Source organism: Crassostrea angulata, chromosome 10 (genome assembly GCF_025612915.1).
Source record: "Crassostrea angulata isolate pt1a10 chromosome 10, ASM2561291v2, whole genome shotgun sequence".
Lineage (NCBI taxonomy): Eukaryota > Metazoa > Mollusca > Bivalvia > Ostreida > Ostreidae > Magallana > Magallana angulata.
Genome location: NC_069120.1, coordinates 47,720,736 through 47,737,370, shown reverse-complemented (window position 1 = coordinate 47,737,370; position 16,635 = coordinate 47,720,736). Strand labels below are relative to the sequence as shown.

The 16,635-nt window shown below is 31.8% G+C and overlaps 2 protein-coding genes across 2 annotated transcripts in view; one reads left to right on the top strand and one right to left on the bottom strand.

The window, feature by feature from the left end:
* Window positions 1–1,037, top strand: LOC128167352 (3'-5' ssDNA/RNA exonuclease TatD-like). The gene is made up of 2 exons (XM_052833031.1): window positions 1–327; window positions 399–1,037. The coding sequence occupies exons 1-2, from the start codon at window positions 1–3 to the stop codon at window positions 1,035–1,037; spliced, it is 966 nt and encodes a 321-aa protein (XP_052688991.1).
* A 4,234-nt stretch (window positions 1,038–5,271) lies between these two features.
* Window positions 5,272–16,635, bottom strand: part of LOC128167347 (cadherin-23-like) — a 40,871-nt gene continuing 29,507 nt past the window's right edge. Inside the window, exons 22-37 of the mRNA XM_052833023.1 lie at window positions 15,804–16,013; window positions 15,289–15,593; window positions 14,608–15,129; window positions 10,474–10,674; window positions 10,017–10,230; window positions 9,568–9,875; window positions 9,057–9,311; window positions 8,870–8,958; window positions 8,648–8,734; window positions 8,026–8,094; window positions 7,714–7,783; window positions 7,445–7,572; window positions 7,055–7,095; window positions 6,887–6,947; window positions 6,093–6,179; window positions 5,272–5,966 (exon numbers count right to left, since the gene is read on the bottom strand). Coding sequence (XP_052688983.1) covers window positions 5,711–5,966; window positions 6,093–6,179; window positions 6,887–6,947; window positions 7,055–7,095; window positions 7,445–7,572; window positions 7,714–7,783; window positions 8,026–8,094; window positions 8,648–8,734; window positions 8,870–8,958; window positions 9,057–9,311; window positions 9,568–9,875; window positions 10,017–10,230; window positions 10,474–10,674; window positions 14,608–15,129; window positions 15,289–15,593; window positions 15,804–16,013 — 2,903 coding nt within the window. The 3' untranslated portion in view covers window positions 5,272–5,710. The remainder of the gene's footprint in view (window positions 5,967–6,092; window positions 6,180–6,886; window positions 6,948–7,054; window positions 7,096–7,444; window positions 7,573–7,713; window positions 7,784–8,025; window positions 8,095–8,647; window positions 8,735–8,869; window positions 8,959–9,056; window positions 9,312–9,567; window positions 9,876–10,016; window positions 10,231–10,473; window positions 10,675–14,607; window positions 15,130–15,288; window positions 15,594–15,803; window positions 16,014–16,635) is intronic.

Below are 16,635 nucleotides of genomic sequence, written 5' to 3'. Positions count from 1 at the left end.
ATGAGGTTCTACTCTGCCCATTATAGCACTACCAGGCCTGCACAGTTCAGCGTCTCCCCAATGAACCATATTGCATGCGTGCTCCACTGGCAAGTTATTTCCACCGTGTTGAGAGCCCAGACAGTAGAACGCCAAGTGGCTTTCCAGAGCCATCAGTGCCGCTTGCTGACCAGTGGAATGACAATAGACAAACCATTGCGATATGAGGAACCCGCCATGCTGGTAGATAGCCACTTTCACCTAGACAAAGTGCTTGGGCGTTCAGGCTACACCAACTGGGACGATCTTCAGAGAGACCTACAAGGCAGAGGGCACCTGGAGCTGGTGGTGGCCAATTACGTATTTCCTCAGGATTGGTGCAAATGGGATAGACAAATAGGATCCTCAAGTACCTAAAGGTTTCCTTTGGGCTTCATCCTCACGTGGTGTGTGATGCACCGTACGAAATATTGGACAAGCTTGGCATGCTTGCTAGCTTACCACAATGGTGTGCAATTGGAGAGGCTGGGGTAGACCTGACTAAAAAGTGCCACTGCAGTCCCTGTGGTGATCCTCACGAATGTCGGCACACTCGACTGTGGAAACAGCTAGATTTCCTGTCTGAGGCCCTCCAGATTGCAAGGAGTTTGGGCAAGCCAGTGATCTTGCATTGTCGAGATGACGGTTCCGAAGAGGCAGCCGCACAGACGCTCCCCACCATCCAGATGATGGACAGGTCGGATCATGTTTTCCACCTCCACTGTTTCACTGGCGAGGCCCAAGAGTTGCGTCAGTGGCAGAAGAAGCTGCCACATACCAAATTTGGAGTAACAATGAAGTCAATCCAAGACCCAAGGACGGTAGCGCTAATACCACCAGAGCGACTTCTTTTGGAGACTGAAGCTCCGTATTTGCCCCCTGCTCCTAGATGTCGCCTCAACCATCCATGGAATGTGTTGTCCCTGGCCAAACAAGTTGCCTTCATCAGGAACACTCCACCCTCACTCCTCCTGAAGGTGGCTAACGCCAATGCCATGGACATATACGGATGCCCCTAAACCCTTCATCCTGTAGATGGTCTACAATACTGATAAACTCTGTATATACCTTTTTTCGTTGCGTTTTCATATGTGCTTAGGGAAAGTATATATAACAGCAATATTTTTGGTGTTGTGATCTGGGCCATCCAGTTATAAAGACTTTACAATTTTTTTTTTATTTTTTTTTTTTGGGGGGGGGGGTTCTCTCTTCGTTCCTTACACCACATACTGCTCCAGTACTATTGAAATTGATTTTTTTTTACTGTGTAGGGGTTCTATCTCTCACAGAACTTCATTTATTTCACACCGAGTACTGCAGAAGTTAAGCATTCAAATGTCTAATCTAAAGCATTACTGGACATAATTTTTGGGAGGTGTGGATTTTTCTAATTTATAGTTATTGGATTCGCCGATATCATCGGCTCTACAAGAAGGGGAGGAGTGTGGTACCACAGCCCGACTCTTCCGTGAACGACTAATGCAATTATCTCCCCTGCCCTCCATCTTGCCAGACTTGTGCTGCTACATATCCTGTAACTTAGCCTATATCTGGAGGGATTTGTCAGGTAATTTCATCGTCTATTACGACAATATTTACATTCCAAATATATTTTGCATGTAAAGTGTGTGAAAAGACACTGCAGATATAATACCGTAACACACACAGGGTACTCAAAGGTTAGAATTACTAGTTTTATTATGACGTCACTAAGGTTGAACGCTGTAAAATGAAACGTCACAAGCGAGAATCAAAGTTCACGTTTGTGGCTGTTACAGTGGCTCTTCCATTAATTTGAACTTACCCTTAGGATAAAACAGAAATTTTGACCTATAAATCACATTTGCAGACAAGGCAAGAAGTTAATAAAATGTAAATATAAGCATTGAATCATGATTTTTTTAAAGATATAGTCTCATAACTGCAGCGGTGTGTGCATACAAATTTTCATAACGCGCTAGCGCGTGTTTCTCAATTTGTATGCACACATCGTTGCAGTTATGAGACTATATCTTTCAAAAAATAATGATTCAAAGCTTAAATATTTACATTCCAAATATTTTTTGCATGTAAAGTGTGTGAAAAGACACTGCAGTTATAATGCCGTAACACACACAGGGTACTCAAAGGTTAGAATTACTAGTTTTATTATGACGTCACTAACTTTGAACGCTGTAAAATGCAACGTCACAAGCGAGAATCAAAGTTCACGGTTGTGGCTGTTACAGTGGCTCTTCCATTAATTTGAACTTACCCTTAGGATAAAACAGAAATTTTGACCTATAAATCACATTTGCAGACAAGGCAAGATGTAAAAAAATATAAATATAAGCATCAAATCATTATTGTTTGAAAGATATAGTCTCATAACTGCAGCGGTGTGTGCAAATTTTCATAATGCGCTAGCGCGCGTAACTCAATCTATATGCACATACCGCTGCAGTTATGAGACAATATCTTTCAAAATATAATGATTCAATGCTTAAATAATACATTTACAAAAATGCCTCCTTTCATGAGGCTATAGAATAACGAAAACGATCAATTCTGTGTAAATCCTTTTACATGTATGATGTCACAATGATAACCGCATGCACTTTTTGCTTGAGGGTTACAATATTGTAAACATAAAAATCACCGTAATATTAATAATTTTGAACAATTTGCCATTCTCAAAACGTAAATATAAGTCATAAAGAGCAATGTTAAAAAGTTTGAAAGGATATGATTTTGGTTGGAACGTGATAAAACCTTCTGAAACGCCCTTAGTGCTTCACAGGATTTGATCAATTAACCCTCAAGTTCATATCCCAGTGCTGTTCTTTTCATATATGAACTTATATTTTAACAGATGTTTTCTGATCATTTTTACACTCAAAATGCCAGATTTTAATTAAAGTCTTTTTATAGATGCAAACATTTCTAATTGTTTTCTTTTAAATAATTAGAGTGTCGTTTAATCCAGCCCAATGAAATAAAAGCACAATAAAATTTTTGTGTTTAAAAGACTTTGTATTTGTTATCAGAATTTGGGATATTATCACATTAAATGAGGGTGAAAACCTTTAGAAATATTTATTAATGTCCAGGCATTAAAAAACAATCTTTTAATAATAAGTAACTACATGTATGTCATGTTCTTCTCATTGTGTCAGATCTAACGTTAGAATCTAGATTCTAAAATCAAAGCCCGTGAATCATAATTCGAATAAAAATTATCCAACTTTAATTTGTTCTTTAAGTTACCATGGCACAGAAATAATTTTATATGGCCTCAGTAAATGATAATTATGATATAAATACACTGTAAAAGTATGCAAATCAAAAACATTTTTAGCACGCAACAATTACCACATAATTTTCTTCAAATTAACTCTTTTTGTCGTTCAAAACAAAACTCTTTGATAACTATTTTTTTCCCAAATTTACAAAGTATAAATAATTTTAATAAAACATGAAGATTTACATATACTGTTAATAAGCAAGAACTTCTACCGTAAGCTTTTGAAGGATTTTTTGCCATTTACTATTAAAAAAAAAAGAAAGAAAAAATCAACTATCTTTTACTTTACATTCGGGATATATTTCTTCATCTTTATACCGAGCTTTTCTTCTTAATAAGATTCATATTATCATATTATTCATATTCATAGTTTAAAAAAAATCACGATTATTAAGCAATCTTAAGGTAACGTGGAATAAATCAGGTTGGATAAAAGTGAAAGTTTAGTTTGTTGGATATTAAAAGTTTAACTTTCTATAAATTCATTATAATATACTATTTGCGGTACGTTCAAATATCTGCCCCCGATTTCAACCAATTTTTAAATAGTATCTTATAAAAACCAAATCTTAAAAAATCATTGTACAGAGGATGCCTATCATTTTAAGGAAGGCGTCTTTTCTAATTTTTGACTTGTCAGACGTAAATTTGATTAATTGTTCATTAAATCAAGATGAAACGAAATAAAATAGTATATTTTACTTTCTTATTTACTATCATACAACTTGGCATAGAAAAACTTATCAATGTTTAGAATCTAATATTTTTGGCGTTATATTGGCGTAGGAAAATATCACATGTTTCGCAATTCAGAGTTGCTGCAGAATAATGAGTCTGATTCAGCATTTTAAAAACAATAACATTAATGTTGGATTTTTTTTACTAATGTGAACTAATAATATGATACTTGTGTTTCAGAATGTGTTTTTAAAATATGATTTGCCTATCAAATTACATTTTTATAAGCTTTTCAAAGTGCCCATTCTTTACAGTGATTTTTGTGAGAGAAAAAATCACTGAAATCAGTTTTTCTCTCTTATTAAATAGTCAATATATTAGCTTTTCTGTCATTTTATATTAGTATATAAAGTCCTCATAAAACATAAAAATGAGAAATATTTTATTATTGGAAGCATAAAAAAATAATCAAAATTTCTTCAAAATTTCAGAAAATTAGAGGGCTAAGCAATATCAATTTTAGTATAAATATTTATTCTAATTTAGTAGTATATGTTAATAGAAAATCTGATATTCTATCATTTCATCGAAAAATAGAATCTTCAAATCTTATACAAAAGTCTACAGAACTACAAAGAGCTACACGTATTTTTATCATCCTTTACGTTGAGGAAAAAAGGTAGTGACCTTGACCTGACCTTTATGCTAAAACAAAAAGGTCAAATGTGATTCAACTGATAGAATCATTTGGTAATATGATCCGTTTGACTCTGTCAAAATTTCATAAATTTCCTATTATAAGAAGTATGTTTGATAGCGAGAAGACTCCTTCCTTTATCTTGATTTTAGTTGTCATTGCTTATTTGCTGTTATCAATGACGTCACTTTTAAAAATGACCAAATTCCTGCAAATTTGCAAACAATGAAAATATTCTCATTTTTGCTTTATATTCTGCATAAAGAAGTATAGAACGCAGTTCTGCTAAAGTAAGATTTTAACATATACTTTTCTTCAGAAAGTTATACACATTATACTAAAAACTGGTACTTCAGCAAGCCTGCGTTCGACGTTTCCCAGTCGAAAAACCATCGGAAAACACCAATATTTTTCATCAATTTATCAAAATAAGGCAATCTTTATGACGTCATTTCTACATTATGACGTCACTGTAGTGATAACCTTTTACAACTTTATTTTCAATATGCTTTTAACTATCTTTCGCCTTATTTTTAAAGCTCTTTATAAAATGTTGATTATGGGGGCAAAAATGCACAAAATCCGCACATAGTCCTATGTTTACAATTCCATTTAATTCCTTTATATCAGAATTTCCATACACATTTCTTTACATTTAAAAGACAGAGTATTACAATTATATAATTAGCCAATAATATAGTGATCATTTAAACACTTCTGTTCATTATGAGTTCGATATACTCGAATATAATGACAACATTCTTGCATGCATGCATTCTAACATTCATTAATAAGAAAAAAGCAACAAAGTAATATTAACAAAAAGAACTAACAGATACAAGAAAAAAAATCGATAATTCATGTAAAAAGTGACAAAATATTAAGGCACTAATTTTATTAACTTGAAAATGCAAAAATTAATTGGGAAAATAAAATTATTATATTCTTTATTAATTTGTTCGTCCTTGTGTAAAATAACAATCCATTTTCCCTCTGTCACATGCACTTAACTTATGCATATTTGTGCAGTTTTATTACACTTCAGTTGTTTCTAAATTTTCATACTGGGGGTTTTGTTCGCTCATTTCCGATATTCTGCCTTTCGAAGAGTTCCTGGCATTCTTCTGTCGTTCGTGTTGACTGAGGGCCAGCGCGAGGGGATTGTCATTCTCGGCCATAGGTCCGTCTTCTTCGAACATATCCATTACGACTTCCTTATCTTCCAAACGGCTATCAAAAGCCATGTTGTGTTTTGCATATTCAAAATCGCTTGGGTCCATTGAATCATCGCTATATAACATAGTATTTGTCATAGAATTAGAATCTGTTTTCATGGAAAATATTTTGTTAAAAAAATCACATCAAGTCTATCTTAAGTATCTAAACTTTATATTTTTTTTATTTCTGTTAAATTACCTTCCACATATGCTTCCGTTATCCATTTTGTCTAAGTTTTCCATACTTCTCTTAAGTTCTTCGTCTTTATTCATTAATGGATTTTTCCTTTATCAATGAAATTTGAAAATCAATTATACTCAAGCTATATTTTTAACAAAATTTGATACTGTTCTATAAGTTCACATATAAACGTTTTGGTTTAGAACCATAACTTTACCATAATGAAAATTGTAAATCATATTCAAAAAATATAAAACTACTGGTGCTAGTATATTGTGCGTGGGTTATTTTGTTATTGCATTTCAACATTGTTTGCATTGATGTATGTACTCTTAATTTCTCGGTTATGATAAAATGTTAATTATAAATAGTTGTTTAAAATGATAAATGTCAACAGGTAAACAGATATGCTTAATAACATTATAGTATTGTTTCAGAGTAGTAGAAATATTGAGAGGCAAACCATGGAGGACAAACTATATTGAATAAACGGCTTATTGATTTTTTCAACACTGTTGCAAATTAGTAGGCAAACTTGTGTCTGTGCCTTGATCAGTTTGCTTTATAGACATGTAAAAAGTCATCTTAGAGACGTATGTACAGTAGGAACTTCAGAAACTAGGTTGAGATGAATAACATCGTCATTTCTTTTTAAGTATATCTTTTATTTTTAAAACGTGTAGTAATACATAATTTTTGCAATATATGTCATTTTCTGATAATTTGTTAACAAGGAATGTACTCGCATACTCATCCGACCAATAGCGCAATTATACCGAATATTTAAGTCTAATGTACATATGAAAACTTACGTGTTTGAATATACGTTACTACCCGGTAGATAAAGACTTTGTTTATTCTCTTTTTTGGAATCTGAAAATATGGAACAATCGTTAGTTAAATTCCGTACTCAAACTGCAATTATGGAATGGTTATGGTGGGCAATGAATGAAGATATATTTCAATGTAAGTCTGCATACCCACTGTTGGCACATTGGCTGCTTTTAGTTTCGTCTTGTATCTGAAAAAGAAGATTTGTTGTAAACCTTAATAGTAACAGAAAACAAAGAAAAAGTTTTTTTTCATATTAATTTATCTTTTTTTTAATATAGAAACAGAGATAAGCCTAATTTTGTTTTGATTTAAATTATTCAACACGAAAACAAAGAGATATTTTCTTTAATTTTAGAATTATAATAAAATGTTCTAACTGTGCTAATAGCTGCCGCCTTCCTGGGTTTTTTTTTAAATCAAAAAAAGCAATGGTAAGGTATGTGTCAGTTAAATATCAAATCATATTTAAACTATGAATTAATTTGACTTTCAATAAATTGTATTCTTTAGTGACATGAGACATCCTACTTGCTTACCTTTGAGTACTCTTAATGTAAAAGTAAATAACAATGCACAAAACCAATGACATCAGAGATATGACAGCAATCAAAATATACGTTTCTTTTATTTTGAATGATTGGACATTTCTTTGAGACTGCATATCCTGTGAATAAATTGTTTTATTATTGATACGATTCAAAAGAAATGGCTTAGAGAAAGTTCACTTATTTGGTATGAGAGTTTTATCCGTTTGATTTTTTCTTGAATTAGTAAATAATCCTCAATGTTTGCGAGCCCAACTTACACTTATAGATTGAATTGAGTATTTGTTCCTTGCCTCCGCTAGAGCATCGCCTTTTAATCTGTCAATTTTTCTGAAACAGATTATAAAAAAATTTATTCAACGTTTCTACAATTTAAAAATATACGCAGCATGACAAGTATTACAGACTTAAATATAAGATTGCGTGTAATTAAAAATCTAAAAGATCACTTTTCAGAACTTCATTGTAAGTAGTTGCAGCTTTACACATGTATAAACGAAACATTCATAGCAATTGTAAGAATAAATGTTGTTGTCACGAAAATTAAAATTAAAAGCATAGATACTGCATACGTCACTACATTGGTGGCCTCTAGAACTTCGTCAGTTTTTCTGTTCACCACATGAAATTTAAGTAATGTTCTAAAAAAAATTTAAAAAGAAATAACATAAATATAGAAACGGTAGAAAAATTGCATAGATTTAATCTGCCATAGGTTTCATGGTGAATTAAATTTTTTATCCATTTAACTAAGAATGATGTTTATTAGTTTGCATTATAAGTGCATATAATTCGACTCTAGCATATGAGGGACAGCCCAAGTGATTTATATAACTTTGTACTTTCAATTAGTACTCATTGGTGAAAGATTGAGGGGATTTTTCAGATTATTCGTATTTCAATTATATTAGCTGTAATTAAACCTTAAAATCAATTGTCCATTATATTTTGTAACTACGTGAAAATTTGTTCACTACTAATCTTTTTTTTTATTTTTTTTTTATATCAATGGGCTTTAATTCATGTTTGTTCTAATTTCTTATAACAACAACGTATTAATACAAAGGGACAATAAATTAAATAAAATTAATTCAATGGATTTGTTTTTAATTTTATGATTTCTTAAGACTGGATAAGATATGCACACGATTTACAAAATATATAGTAACACTTAAAAGGTAATTATTTCCATACGTGAATGGGTCAGGTTCTCCATTTTCCTTCATGTAAGTTTCCATTTCATCAAATACGCAATCATATCCAAGAATCTTTGAATACATGCTGTAAAATAGTCATCATATCAGTGTTAACGACATACAAAACTCTACAGAATTACTGTAAGAAACATTTGTTTGAGGTATATTGTAATTTTGAATTGTTGACTAGATCGAATGTTACTATTGATGTAGGTCTTACCTAAGTACGTCGAATTTTATTTCATCAACTTGTGGTTTTGTTTTAATAATATGCATTGCTACAACCTGTGAATCTCCGATCACATATATCTAAAAATACGCAAATTATACTTTTAAAATAAGTTAATATTGGTAGTTTTATTTCAACCTGTGCTTTAAACGATAATGTCATAAAGGTTTCTTTTTACCTTTAATGAGGCTGTTGTGCTTCCTGCAGAGTCATTTGCAACAAGTTGCAGTTTTGCCACTCCTTTCATTGTGTCAGATATCACAAAATTTGTCACTACTGTACCATTTGCGTTGACGCAAAAAGCCTCGCCACAATTTGTTTTGAAGGTTTTGTCTTTAAGCTCTAGTTTCAATGTTCCTGTATATGAAATGTTTGTAGCAAAGAATTTGTGTTTACGATTCTCTGTAGAGCTGTCATTGTCTATCACAACTTCCTGTAGTAAATTGAGAATAATCTTAGCATTGCATCAATGCAAATCTCGTTTTCTTTTCTGTAGTTGCATTTCATATTGAAAAAGGTATTTATTGTGTATAGTTAATTTTTCAATAGAAATTAGAAAAATTTAGCCAAACAATCATTTCGGCATTTACAGTTTTATTTTTAATTCTGTCAATTTTCAGAGTTCTGTCTCTACATAAAAATGTACATACACAGCTTGAATATTCTATATTTTGATATGCAAATCTTACCGTCAAATCAATGACAACCGTTTCAAACTTTGTGTTTCTCAGAATTCCTTTCGAAAATTGAGAGTTCTTGAAAATTGGAGGATTGTCATTTATATCCTGTACTGTTATAACAACTTCCATCTGTACTGTCGTATTGTTTTGCAATTTGATATTATCGCATTCAGACAAAATATTGGGTTTAGTGACGTCAGTTGCTTCGATCATCAGATATATTTCATCATTTGCCATATTTTCCCTATCCAAAGGTTGATCTATTGCTATTTCACCGGAGGAATCATTGATTTTGAAGAAATTCGAAAACTTGCCTTCTAAATTAAAAAAAAAAAATTAGAGAACCAAGTGTGTAGAAAACATCTTAATACCTCATTTAAAAAGACTTTCAACTATGGAAAATTCTATAATTTTATCATATAATATTCTAAGACGAAAATACCCTAATCTAAAATTACCTTTGATGGCGTATTGGATAACTGCCATAGAATCCTTGTCAATAGCTGACACCTCGGTGACAATTATATTTGTCTGATTTTCTTTTATGTTCACTTTTGTTACATTTGTAAGAAATTCAGGAGGATTGTCATTGACATCTATGACTTGGATAATTATATCAGGTGAGGTTGTAAATAAAGGCGGTTCTCCGTGGTCTGTGCATCTGACATTAATCTATATATAATACATTAAATTTATATCTGCGGTACATGTATGTTAAAATACTTTAATCAATTGAAACATACAGCACAATTAACTTTTTTCAGCCATTTGAAATGACATCAAAAATCAATCATATCTGACTGTAAATTTTCATTCAGATTCATCTTTAAAGTGTTCAAAACACATAAAACAATAGTTTTACATGCAGTGATTTTTATAAAAATGAAAATATATTCTGGTTATTTAATAAAATACCTTGAATGATTGTTTCTCTTCACGATCTAAACTTCCAATGAGCGTAATGAATCCAGTTTTATTGTCAATACTAAAGGACTGAAAGCGTTGTCCAGTTGACGAATTTGAATAGAGAAATTCATACTTAATTAGTTGATTGTTGTAGTCCTTATCTTCATCAGTTGCATTTATTGCTGTTACTTTCGTACCTTTTTTGGCACACTGCAAAAAATTATGTGTATATGTACACTCAGTAATAGTTAACAAGATGATCGGTTATTTTATGATTAGTAAATGATGTCATTTAAAAACCCAGTGTTTCATGATCAATAGAATATTTTATACATGTCAATTATTTATCTAAAATCTCTCTCTCTCTCTCTCTCTCTCTCTCTCTCTCTCTTTCGTTTAATATTTTTCAACAAAGCATAATCAATAAAATAGGTTAAATATTACACATTTACTATGAACTCATTAGTTTCTTTAAATAAAAATTGACAAAATCAACAGCAGCATATGTTATTTATATATAATTGTTTCTATAGTATAAAAAACTTCACTATAGATTAAGACACGAATGTGAATATGGCTTAACATAATATTCTGATTGATGAGATTTGACGATTTAGAGCAGGTCGATTGTGAACCAGGTTATATATTATGCAAAATGGGCTTTGGGCATTTCTCCGTCTATACGGTAAATCTAAACCCGGCTAGGTTTTTAAGTGAAGATTATGCTAGGGAGAAGAAGGGGCCTACATTTGATTAGCAAAAGTATGAATATTTCTGTAACTGACAATAACATGTTTTGACCCATTAAGGTATACGATTACTCAGAATGGGAAAAAAATCCACTGATGATAATGAAAAAAACATCTAAATGTGTTAAAGACCTTTCATGATAGTGCTATTTTTCACTTTCAAAAAAGTAGGTCAATGACTCAAACCCTGAGTAAACAAGGTCCTTAAGCTTCAACAAAATAACGTATGAATATTATTAGAAAAACGTCTTACATTGTCGATGGACTAACGTTTGCTCCTTTACAGAATTCATAGATAAAAGATCAAGAGGCATAAGGGCGATATTGCTCACCTAAACAACATTCCTTGTAAAATTCTATGTTGTGTCATATGCAATTTCTGCTTGAAACTTTGAACCCCTTTCTGGGACCCCAGTATTGGTCCGTGGTTTGTGGTTTATGGTTGGCTTTAACAATTTACACCTCACTACACTATTTGAGGATCCTTGCATAGTAATCTCACAAACTGTACATTGTAGTTCTCGAAAGGAAAATTTTTAAACATGTTTCCTGTATATTTCCATGTTAAACTTTGAACCCCACTTGGGGCCCCAGTATTAGACCGATGGTCACAGGTTTATTAATCTAGAATTTATATTACATGTATTTAAGGAAGCTCCCATAATAATATCACAAATTGAAGTATTATGTTTCCTGAGAAGAAAATTTTAAACATTTTCCCTCTATATTTCTATGCTAAACTCTGGAGCCATTCTGGGCTACCAGTATTAGATCAAGGGTAACAGCTTTTATAATTTAGAATCTACACTATTTGAGAATGCTTACGTAGTAATCTGACAAATTGAAACAATGTAGATTTCGAGAAGAAGATTTTTTGTAGTTGATTTTAATTAACTCTCTTATGCAGTTACTCTGGCAAACCGAAAATGAAACAGTGTTTGAACCTAAGCACAAATCATCACCGCTGACAAGACTTAGTTCTTGAAAATAATCCATAAATTCGATGAAATGTACGCTAAAGCATTTTTTAAACAAGAAAACTTATTTATAAATACCTTGGAAATAGTCAGATTTTAAATAGTACGAACAATTTAGAAGTTTTTTGCATTCGTGTGTATTCCTACGCCAGAGTTCAATATAGTCTCGTTCAACCATCGGCTGTCTTCGTACATCTCCGACAAGCAGAGAGTCAATCCATATTTAGAGGTCGCATCATCAAGGTATAACATGACCCGGTATCTCTTACTTGTCGAAGATTAATGGAGACAGCTGAGCATCTGGTTGCACGAGACTAGAGTTCATTATTGGTTGGATCCATTCAACTTTTGAAATATTTCGAATACCGATACATAGTTTGATGAAATCAATTCTATTTTAAAATATTACACTACATGATTCATAAGAGGTTTTCTCGAAATTTTTGTCGGAAAAGTCGGAGAATTCATAATATAAAAATGTGCGTAATTCAAATACAGCTTATAAACTACCTGCCAAGCAAAATAACATATTGTTGATTTTCAGATAAATAATAATCGATAAAATCAACTCCCGCCAGTACTCCAGTACTTTGATTAAACATGTCCCTCTATACTTTAATGTTAAACTTTGAACCCCTTTTAGGGTCATAGGATTCGTCCGGGGATCACAGTTTTAAAAATATTGAATCTACGTTATCCAAAGATGCATGCATAGTAATCACACAAACTGTAGCATTGTAGTTCTCGTGAAAGATTTTTAAATATGTTTCTTTATATACTTCTATGTTAAACTTTGACCCCTTTGAGGCCCCATTTCAGTCCGGTGGTCACAGCTTTGTTAATCTATAATCTACATTATTTAAGGAGGCTTGAATAGTAATCAAACAAATAGAAGCATTGTAGTTCTTGAGAAGAAGATTTTTAAACATTTTTCTTATAAACTTCTATGTTCAATTTTGAATTTCTCTTTGGACCCAAATATGAGTCTGGGGTTAGGATTTTATCATTTGAAATCTACTATAGGCAAAGATTCTTTCATAGTTATTCCACACAGCTGCACTGTAGTTCTTGAAAGATTTTTGAACATTTCCCCTATATGTATTCCCTATTTAATACTACGTTGAACCCCTTCTGGAGATCCAGTATTTGTCCGGGGGTCACAACGTCCACACTGTAGAATCTAATTTGAAGATGCGTGTATTTAATCTCACAAACGGTAGCATTGTAGTTCTTGGGAAGAATTTAAAAAAAACATTTCCCAATATCCTTTCATGTAAAACTTTGAACCCTTTCTGGGGCCTTAGTGTTGATCAGGGGTCAAGGCTTTTACAATTTAGAATTTTCTGTATTGTAGGATCACAAACTGTTACATTGTAGTTCTGGAGACAAGTTTTAAACATGTTTCTTATATATTTTTATGTTTAACTTTGAAGAACTCTTGGTTCCCAAGTTTAAGTCCGGGAGCCACGATTTTAACAATTTATAATTTACATTTCTCAAAGATGCATGCCTCGTAATATCCCAAACTGTTGTATTTTGGTTCTTTATAAGAATATTTTAAATATTTTTCCAATACATTTCTATGTTAAATTTTAAACCCCACCTGGGGCCCCGGTTGATTTTTTACAATTTAGAATCTTCACTATATATACAAGCTTTTGTGTTAATATTGGCATTTCTGGTGCAGTAGCTCTCTCGAGAAGATTTGTTTTCCTTTTTATATCCTTGATCATCTTTAAACCCCGCCTTCGGCCCTAGGTTTGGTCTATGGGTCAAGATTTTTATAATATAGAATCTTCACTATATATACAAGCTTTTGTGCAAAAAATGGTATATCTGGTGCAGTGGTTCTGAAGAAGAAGATTTATATTTTTTTTATTTTTTATATCTTTGTTCAGTTTAAACCCCGCCTTCGGTCATTGCTTGGTATATGGGTCAAGATTTTCATAATTTAGAATCTTTACTATATATACAAGCTTTTGTGTAAATAATGATTTTTCTGGTGCAGTGGTTCTTGAGAAGACTTTTAAACATTTTCCTTTATATTTCTATTTGGTATAAAAACGTGAGATAGATCGTTTACGTTTTATGGACAGCACTCAATTTGTTTTTAGAATTTTAAAAGAAATGTTCCCTTTAAGTGATCACATTACTTATCAAAACTGTACAGACATTGTATGAGTTATTGTGTGTTATCTGTTTTTTAATTCACGTAATAACTCATACAATGTCTGTACAGTTTTGATAAGTAATGTAACAATTAAGTAACAATTGATCAACAAACCATGCGACAAAAGATTGAACATATAATATTGTCAAATATATTTCTATCATATTCTACATTTACTCATGAGACAGCATACTATAAAAAGCATGTCATTCTTAATCTGAACATATTATATATTGGGAAAAAATACCTCATAAACGCTGACTATTCTATCCTTTGGTAACATTGTGATTTCTGGTCTGTGAATGTTTTCGTCCAAGATAAATATATCTAACAACAAAGAGGAGTTCATGGGCGGAGACCCATTGTCAATAGCCAGGACTTCCAATGTGTAGTTACCAACCATGTCTTTAATACTTCCATTCAAAGATATTGCACCTGTGACATTATCTATAACAAACAATTCCAAAGACTCATTACCGTTGCTTTCAACTCTGTAATGAACAGTACCATTATTGCCAAAGTCTTTGTCTGTCGCTGATACTGTTTTGACCACGGTTCCTAATTGTGTGGTTTCCTTTACTCTAATTCGTTGTTTAGAATTAGAAGTAAAAACTGGTGCGTTATCATTAACGTCAAGAATATTCACGACCACGTGTGTTGAATTTCGTTTTGTATCTGCTTTCTCTATTGGGTTGTCATTTATTGTAACCACTAGCTCAAATTTTGGCATAGTTTCTCTATCAATATTACCGTTTATAAACAGGCTACCCTGAAATATAAATATGAAACATACATGAACATATTGTTTGTCACTTTAATAACTAATATTGCTTCATAATAATCATCGTTGATATTTTTGGAATATTTATATTTTTTTCACAAGTTATTTTTTAACAGTCAAACGATCATGATTATAAATGTTACTTACCTTTGCATCTGAGATATGAAAATATGATCCAGCATTGCCTCCTGTGATCTTGTAAGTAATGTTCTGGTTTGGGCCGGCATCAAGATCCATTGCATAAAACTGTCCAATTTGTGTTTGACTATATTTTTGTTCAGTCACATCAAATATGTATGATTCATTAAGAAAAAACGGCGTATTGTCATTAAAGTCTAAGACAGTAACATTAAGTTCAGCTGTAGCGTTATATTTGGAATCTGATGCTCGAATTGTTATTATCCAAAATGGTTTCGTCTCACGATCAAGTTTTCCTGTTTTTGTGACGTAACCTAGGATATTAACATAATATATTAAAAACCAAATTGTTGGTTAATGTAAAAAGTAATCTTTTAATATGATCGTGTCTCATCATCTCGAAGTTTACCATTGTTAGGATTACTAAAACATGTTATTAAAAGAATTTAAAACAACTTTGTTTTGTTTTTGTTTTCAAACAAGAAAGCCCTTCTAATAGTTGAATATTTTGTTTTAAATGGTACCTGTACTTGGATTTATTGAGAATGGACATTGTTTGTCATCAATGTAGTAGCTAATGTTTGTATATTTTTTACTGACGTCAATGTCGGACGCTGCTATGGGTAGTAGAGTAGTGTTGTCACGAGCATTCTCCAATATCTCAGTTGTAAATGTTGCATTTTTAAAAACTGGTGGATTATCGTTCTCGTCTGTGATCTGTATTATAAGTTCGCCTGAAATTTGAAACATAAAATATGTCAAGAAGATTATATATTTTAATGGTCAAAAACATCATTGATAACATTGTTAAATCAATTATCTGCATAAAAGTAAATTAACATGTGTTAGGTTTGTCTTTTAAGATGAAAATTAATGCATTTTGTATTAATCAAATCCATGATAACTGACTACAAGATGTTTTTTAAAATATCAAAATAAAGTGGAATTACAATAACTTTCTTGATTAAAATAAATGTTTAGATTAAAACAAATATATTAAAACATTTAAAAACCGAGTTTTTTCACTTGCAGGATTTGTTCATGTACATTGGTCATCTTTATTTTGAATTTGAATCTTTAAAAATTTAAATACTGTATTTGAAATCTGTATATTCTTCATAACAATACATGTTTTAACGCCTGCTTGTTTTTAGACGTCCGAATGAGTACAAATTTTAAAATCGGATTATTTTAATGATTAATTACATTTGTATATATAGCAGTTGAATGACTGATATATCATTCAATTTGCTGCTATCTGCTTATATGTTGTACGCATCTTCTTGGGTACCATTTTAGCATATACTTTAATACTTTTGTGCATGCGGTGATGCACTTGCATTGTGATAGTATATT